Below are 8,692 nucleotides of genomic sequence, written 5' to 3' on the forward strand. Positions count from 1 at the left end.
TTTCCACGAACATTGCACATATGAAGCACTACCTCACTCTGTTTTGACATTGGTGCAATGGTGATGATTAAATTGTGTCACAATTTAGTTCAAGGGGTCGTCTATTGTACCTAGTGCAATGCAGAAGTACATTGCTTCTACATGATCCCAACACATCAGGATCATCTCTTGAATTGCACATATTGTGTGCACTTTGTTTTTTTCGACAAGGGACACTTTATTACTTAAACGGTTTAATCATTACATTCGGATTCTGCATAACTAAGATACACACAAGCCACTTAGGACCAAAATTATTAACCAAAAACACGTGGAAAAGCGCAATACAAGTAAACATCACAACAACTGCACAACCGCCTATGGGATAGAGGGCAAATCTGCTAACTACCCTGCCATCCATGTTGGATAAAGTTATCCATAGCCATGTTCTCTAACCGTGGAGACACCTTCATAAATATGTCATGTTTCTCCACACAATGTAGACATGATCATAAATGGAGCGTAGCTAAGCACTTGTAAACAACTTGCATAAGAGAAAAAATCATCATTAAAAACCTTGTCATTTATACATAAACATATTGACCAAATAATGGCAAGCGCTGCATGCGCCAGTACATTTGCCAGTAAAGGTAGGATGGGAAGCCGTCGGTGGCGATGGCCCTGGCTATTAACCGCCCGCGCTGGCGCTGGACGATCTCGATCTGCTGGTAGGCGTCAGACGGGTCGAACGACCGTGGCTTCACGTCTTTGATGCAGCGGGAGAAGCAGCATGGGGTCATGTCCTCCTCCCTGGAGCACGTCCTGAGTAGACCCTTGCGTTTGCCCGTGGCGACGACGGTGTAGTAGCGGTTGGAGGCGATGGGCTGGTCGGTAACAGACACGACCACGACGGAATCGGTGTAGGTTCTTCTTCTCTCACCTTGGCGCGTGATACGTCTCCGACGTATCGATAATTTCTTATGTTCCATGCCACATTATTGATGTTATCTACATGTTTTATGCACACTTTATGTCATATTCGTGCATTTTCTGGAACTAACCTATTAACAAGATGCCGAAGTGCCGATTCTTTGTTTCTGCTGTTTTTGGTTTCAGAAATCCTAGTAAGGAAATATTCTCGGAATTGGACGAAATCAAAGCCCAGGGGCCTATTTTTCCACGAAGCTTCCAGAAGTCCGAAGGAGAGACGAAGAGGGGCGACGAGGGGGCCACACCCTAGGGCGGCGCGGCCCTGTGGTGTGGGGCCCCCGTGCCGCCTCTTGACCTGCCCTTCCGCCTACAAATAGCCTCCGTGACGAAACCCCCAGTACCGAGAGCCACGATACGGAAAACCTTCCAGAGACGCCGCCGCCGCCGATCCCATCTCGGGGGATCCAGGAGATCGCCTCCGGCACCCTGCCGGAGAGGGGAATCATCTCCCGGAGGACTCTACGCCGCCATGGTCGCCTCCGGTGTGATGTGTGAGTAGTCTACCCCTGGACTATGGGTCCATAGCAGTAGCTAGATGGTTGTCTTCTCCCCATTGTGCTATCATTGTCGGATCTTGTGAGCTGCCTAACATGATCAAGATCATCTATCTGTAATTCTATATGTTGCGTTTGTTGGGATCCGATGAATAGAGAATACTTGTTATGTTGATTATCAAAGTTATGCTTATGTGTTGTTTATGATCTTGCATGCTTTCCGTTACTAGTAGATGCTCTGGCCAAGTAGATGCTTGTAACTCCAAGAGGGAGTATTTATGCTCGATAGTGGGTTCATGCCTGCATTGACACAGGGACAGTGTGAGAAAGTTCTAAGGTTGTGTTGTGCTGTTGCCACTAGGGATAAAACATTGATGCTATGTCTAAGGATGTAGTTGTTGATTACATTACGCACCATACTTAATGCAATTGTCTGTTGCTTTGCAACTTAATACTGGAGGGGGTTCGGATGATAACCTGAAGGTGGACTTTTTAGGCATAGATGCAGTTGGATGGCGGTCTATGTACTTTGTCGTAATGCCCAATTAAATCTCACTATACTCATCATGATATGTATGTGCATGGTCATGCTCTCTTTATTTGTCAATTGCCCAACTGTAATTTGTTCACCCAACATGCTGTTCGTCTTATGGGAGAGACACCTCTAGTGAACTGTGGACCCCGGTCCAATTCTCTTGCTGAAATACAATCTGCAATACTTATTCTACTGTTTTCTGCAAACAATCATCTTCCACACAATACGGTTAATCCTTTGTTACAGCAAGCCGGTGAGATTGACAACCTCACTGTTTCGTTGGGGCAAAGTACTTTGGTTGTGTTGTGCAGGTTCCACGTTGGCGCCGGAATCCCTGGTGTTGCGCCGCACTACATCTCGCCGCCATCAACCTTCAACGTGCTTCTTGACTCCTACTGGTTCGATTAAACCTTGGTTTCTTACTGAGGGAAACTTGCCGCTGTGCGCATCACACCTTCCTCTTGGGGTTCCCAACGGACGTGCCAACCACACGCATCAAGCAAATTTGGCGCCGTTCTTGGGGGAGATCAAGACACGCTGCAAGGGGAGTCTCCACTTCTCAATCTCTTTACTTTGTTTTTGTCATGCTTAGTTTTATTTACTACTTTGTTTGCTGCACTAAATCAAAATACAAAAAAATTAGTTGCTAGTTTTACTTTATTTGCTATCTTGTTTGCTATATCAAAAACACAAAAAAAATTAGTTTACTTGCATTTACTTTATCTAGTTTGCTTTATTTACTGTTGCTAAAATGGCCAACGCTGAAAGTTGTGTGACTTCACAACCACAAATAATAATGATTTCTTATGCACACCTATTGCTCCACCTGCTACTACAGCAGAATTCTTTGAAATTAAACCTGCTTTACTGAATCTTGTTATGCGAGAGCAATTTTCTGGTGTTAGTTCTGATGATGCTGCTGCCCATCTTAATAATTTTGTTGAATTATGTGAAATGCAAAAATATAAAGATGTAGATGGTGACATTATAAAATTAAAATTGTTCCCTTTCTCATTAAGAGGAAGAGCTAAAGATTGGTTGCTATCTCTGCCTAAGAATAGTATTGATTCATGGACTAAATGCAAGGATGCTTTTATTGGTAGATATTATCCCCCTGCTAAAATTATATCTTTGAGGAGTAGCATAATGAATTTTAAACAATTAGATACTGAACATGTTGCTCAAGCTTGGGAAAGAATGAAATCTCTGGTTGAAAATTGCCCAACCCATGGACTGACTACTTGGATGATCATCCAAACCTTCTATGCAGGACTAAATTTTTCTTCACGGAATTTATTGGATTCAGCTGCTGGAGGTACCTTTATGTCCATCACTCTTGGTGAAGCAACAAAGCTTCTTGATAATATGATGATCAATTACTCTGAATGGCACACGGAAAGAGCTCCACAAGATATTGAATGCAATGCATCTTGTCCCATTATATTGGGAAGACCTTTTCTTCGAACTGTTGGTGCTATTATTGATATGAAGGAAGGTAATATAAAATATCAATTTTCTCTCAAGAAAGGTATGGAACACTTCCCTAGAAAGAGAATGAAGTACCCTTTTGATTCTATTATGAGAACAAATTATGATGTTGACACTTCGTCTCTTGATAATACTTGATGCACACTTTCTGCGCCTAGCTGAAAGGCGTTAAAGAAAAGCGCTTATGGGAGACAACCCATGTTTTTACCTACAGTACTTTGTTTTTATTTTGTGTCTTGGAAGTTGTTTACTACTGTAGCAACCTCTCCTTATCTTAGTTTTGTGTTTTGTTGTGCCAAGTTAAGCCGTTGATAGAAAAGTAAGTACTAGATTTGGATTACTGCACAGTTCCAGATTTCTTTGCTGTCACGAATCTGGGTCCACCTCCCTGTAGGTAGCTCAGAAAATTAAGCCAATTTACGTGCATGATCCTCAGATATGTACGCAACTTTCATTCAATTTGAGAATTTTCATTTGAGCAAGTCTGGTGCCATTTTAAAATTCGTCAATACGAACTGTTCTGTTTTGACAGATTCTGCCTTTTATTTCGCGTTGCCTCTTTTGCTATGTTGGATGAATTTCTTTGATCCACTAATGTCCAGTAGCATTATGCAATGTCCAGAAGTGTTAAGAATGATTGTGTCACCTCTGAATATGTCAATTTATATTGTGCACTAACCCTCTAATGAGTTGTTTCGAGTTTGGTGTGGAGGAAGTTTTCAAGGATCAAGAGAGGAGTATGATGCAACATGATCAAGGAGAGTGAAAGCTCTAAGCTTGGGGATGCCCCGGTGGTTCACCCCTGCATATATCAAGAAGACTCAAGCGTCTAAGCTTGGGGATGCCCAAGGCATCCCCTTCTTCATCGACAACATTATCAGGTTCCTCCCCTGAAACTATATTTTTATTCCATCACATCTTATGTGCTTTTTCTTGGAGCGTCGGTTTGTTTTTGTTTTTTTGCTTTGTTTGAATAAAATGGATCCTAGCATTCACTTTATGGGAGAGAGACACGCTCCGCTGTAGCATATGGACAAGTATGTCCTTGGTTTCTACTCATAGTATTCATGGCGAAGTTTCTCCTTCGTTAAATTGTTATATGGTTGGAATTGAAAAATGATACATGTAGTAATTGCTATAAATGTCTTGGGTAATGTGATACTTGGCAATTGTTGTGCTCATGATTAAGCTCTTGCATCATATGCTTTGCACCCATTAATGAAGAAATACATAGAGCATGCTACAATTTGGTTTGCATATTTGGTTTCTCTAAGGTCTAGATAATTTCTAGTATTGAGTTTGAACAACAAGGAAGACGGTGTAGAGTCTTATAATGTTTTCAATATGTCTTTTATGTGAGTTTTGCTGCACCGGTTCATCCTTGTGTTTGTTTCAAATAAGCCTTGCTAGCCTAAACCTTGTATCGAGAGGGAATACTTCTCATGCATCCAAAATACTTGAGCCAACCACTATGCCATTTGTGTCCACCATACCTACCTACTACATGGTATTTTCCGCCATTCCAAAGTAAATTGCTTGAGTGCTACCTTTAAAAAAATTCCATCATTCACCTTTGCAATATATAGCTCATGGGACAAATAGCTTAAAGACTATTGTGGTATTGAATATGTAATTATGCACTTTATCTCTTATTAAGTTGCTTGTTGTGCGATAACCATGTTTACTGGGGACGCCATCAATTATTCACTGTTGAATTTCATGTGAGTTGCTATGCATGTCCGTCTTGTCTGAAGTAAGAGAGATCTACCACCTTATGGTTAAGCATGCATATGTTAGAGAAGAACATTGGGCCGCTAACTAAAGCCATGATCCATGGTGGAAGTTTCAGTTTTGGACAACAATCCTCAAATCTCAAATGAGAAAATTATTAATTGTTGTTATATGCTTATGCATAAAAGAGGAGTCCATTATCTGTTGTCTATGTTGTCCCGGTATGGATGTCTAAGTTGAAGAATAATCAATAGCGAGAAATCCAATGCGAGCTTTCTCCTTAGACCTTTGTACAGGCGGCATAGAGGTACCCCTTTGTGACACTTGGTAAAAACAGTGCATTGTGATGATCCGGTAGTCCAAGCTAATTAGGACAAGGTGCGGGCACTATTAGTACACTATGCATGAGGCTTGCAATTTATAAGATATAATTTACATGATGCATATGCTTTATTACTACCGTTGACAAAATTGTTTCATGTTTTCAAAATCAAAGCTCTAGCACAAATATAGCAATCGATGCTTTTCCTCTATGGAGGTCCATTCTTTTACTTTCAATGTCGAGTCAGTTCACCTATTTCTCTCCACCTCAAGAAGCAAACACTTGTGTGAACTGTGCATTGATTCCTACATACTTCCTTATTGCACTTATTATATTACTCTATGGTGACAATTTCCATGAGATATACATGTTACAAGTTGAAAGCAACCGCTGAAACTTAATCTTCTTTTGTGTTGCTTCAATGCCTTTACTTTGAATTATTGCTTTATGAGTGAACTCTTATGCAAGACTTATTGATATTTGTCTTGAAGTGCTATTCACGAAAAGTCTTTGCTTTATGATTCACTTGTTTACTCATGTCATATACATTGTTTTGATCGCTGCATTCACTACATATGCTTTACAAATAGTATGATCAAGGTTATGATGGCATGTCACTCCAGAAATTATCTGTGTTATCGTTTTACCTGCTCGGGACGAGCAGAACTAAGCTTGGGGATGCTGATACGTCTCCGACGTATCGATAATTTCTTATGTTCCATGCCACATTATTGATGTTATCTACATGTTTTATGCACACTTTATGTCATATTCGTGCATTTTCTGGAACTAACCTATTAACAAGATGCCGAAGTGCCGATTCTTTGTTTCTGCTGTTTTTGGTTTCAGAAATCCTAGTAAGGAAATATTCTCGGAATTGGACGAAATCAAAGCCCAGGGGCCTATTTTTCCACGAAGCTTCCAGAAGTCCGAAGGAGAGACGAAGAGGGGCGAACTGTGGTGTGGGGCCCCCGTGCCGCCTCTTGACCTGCCCTTCCGCCTACAAATAGCCTCCGTGACGAAACCCCCAGTACCGAGAGCCACGATACGGAAAACCTTCCAGAGACGCCGCCGCCGCCGATCCCATCTCGGGGGATCCAGGAGATCGCCTCCGGCACCCTGCCGGAGAGGGGAATCATCTCCCGGAGGACTCTACGCCGCCATGGTCGCCTCCGGTGTGATGTGTGAGTAGTCTACCCCTGGACTATGGGTCCATAGCAGTAGCTAGATGGTTGTCTTCTCCCCATTGTGCTATCATTGTCGGATCTTGTGAGCTGCCTAACATGATCAAGATCATCTATCTGTAATTCTATATGTTGCGTTTGTTGGGATCCGATGAATAGAGAATACTTGTTATGTTGATTATCAAAGTTATGCTTATGTGTTGTTTATGATCTTGCATGCTTTCCGTTACTAGTAGATGCTCTGGCCAAGTAGATGCTTGTAACTCCAAGAGGGAGTATTTATGCTCGATAGTGGGTTCATGCCTGCATTGACACAGGGACAGGATGAGAAAGTTCTAAGATTGTGTTGTGCTGTTGCCACTAGGGATAAAACATTGATGCTATGTCTAAGGATGTAGTTGTTGATTACATTACGCACCATACTTAATGCAATTGTCTGTTGCTTTGCAACTTAATACTGGAGGGGGTTCGGATGATAACCTGAAGGTGGACTTTTTAGGCATAGATGCAGTTGGATGGCGGTCTATGTACTTTGTCGTAATGCCCAATTAAATCTCACTATACTCATCATGATATGTATGTGCATGGTCATGCTCTCTTTATTTGTCAATTGCCCAACTGTAATTTGTTCACCCAACATGCTGTTCGTCTTATGGGAGAGACACCTCTAGTGAACTGTGGACCCCGGTCCAATTCTCTTTACTGAAATACAATCTACTGCAATACTTGTTCTCTTGTTTTTACGCAAACAATCATCTTCCACACAATACGGTTAATCCTTTGTTACAGCAAGCCGGTGAGATTGACAACCTCACTGTTTCGTTGGGGCAAAGTACTTTGGTTGTGTTGTGCAGGTTCCACGTTGGCGCCGGAATCCCTGGTGTTGCGCCGCACTACATCTCGCCACCATCAACCTTCAACGTGCTTCTTGACTCCTACTGGTTCGATTAAACCTTGGTTTCTTACTGAGGGAAACTTGCCGCTGTGCGCATCACACCTTCCTCTTGGGGTTCCCAACGGACGTGCCAACCACACGCATCAGCGCGCTCCGTTTAGCTGAGCGTGAGCACGCAGTCCTCCGGGAACGGGAGGCCCCTCACACGCGTCCCCCCGCACGACCCCCAGCACCACATCTCGTCGTCATCGTCCTCGTCCTCGTCTCCCTTCACGACGATGTAGCCTGAGTTTCGGCCCTCCGGCGGTGGCCGGGCAGCCGTCTCTGGGTGGCTCTTGAAGAGAGATAGCGGCTTGCTAGAGTACATGACACCCTTTGTATATGTCTTTGCGTTGATAACAATGACCAATTTCTTGATCCTTTATGTACACACTGTGCTAATACTTATATGAAAAAATTTGTTGAATGATAGAAAATGTTTTCTGATCTTATCGTAGGGAGATCTGGCGTCCTCCTCCCATCCTCCTCCCGAGCCGCCCCCGCGTGGCGGCCGGGGGGAACTCTACCTCGTCGTCGCCGTCTCCCCCCTCTCCCCCTCCCCTCCCTCGCTGCCGCCAGGTGGTGCGGTCTGGCAAAGGCCGGCCGGCGGCGGTGGGGATTCTACGTCATCTCGCGTGAGAAGGTCGGGCGTGGGTTGTCTTCCTCGGGCCCGAGCGAGGCCCGTTCGTCAGGGACCTCGATGGCGGCGCCAGGCCTTGGCCCAGGGACACCATGACGAACGGCGAGGTGGTGGAGTGCCCTGCCGGCGGTGGAGGGAGGGGTGAAGGCTGGCTGCAAGGGGAAACCCTAGGTCCCCTTCTCCTCGCCTCTCGGCGGCCAGCTGTGGAGGGCTGGCTTTCGGCTGCGGTAGTGCCCAGGCGCGTGCGGTGTCTTCGGACTACGCGATATGCTTGGTGTCTTCGGCGGCAACCATGGCCAGCCTGGAATGGTCGCCGGCGTGGGGGGCGACCTGAATAAAGGCGGTGGTCCTAGGGTCTCTCTTGGGCGAAGATGAAGACCTGCCGGAGGACTGCC

General features: G+C 44.2%; 1 protein-coding gene across 1 annotated transcript; it reads right to left on the minus strand.

Moving 5' to 3' along the window:
* Positions 1–563: 563 nt before the first annotated feature.
* Positions 564–7,985, minus strand: LOC127347718 (uncharacterized). Its single transcript, XM_051373881.1, has 2 exons — positions 7,794–7,985; positions 564–863 (listed from the first exon to the last, which is right to left on the minus strand). Exons 1-2 carry the CDS (start codon positions 7,983–7,985, stop codon positions 564–566), a joined length of 492 nt encoding a protein of 163 aa, XP_051229841.1.
* Positions 7,986–8,692: the final 707 nt, after the last annotated feature.

The sequence above is a fragment of the Lolium perenne genome, chromosome 4 (assembly GCF_019359855.2).
Source record: "Lolium perenne isolate Kyuss_39 chromosome 4, Kyuss_2.0, whole genome shotgun sequence".
NCBI classification, from domain to species: Eukaryota; Viridiplantae; Streptophyta; class Magnoliopsida; order Poales; family Poaceae; genus Lolium; species Lolium perenne.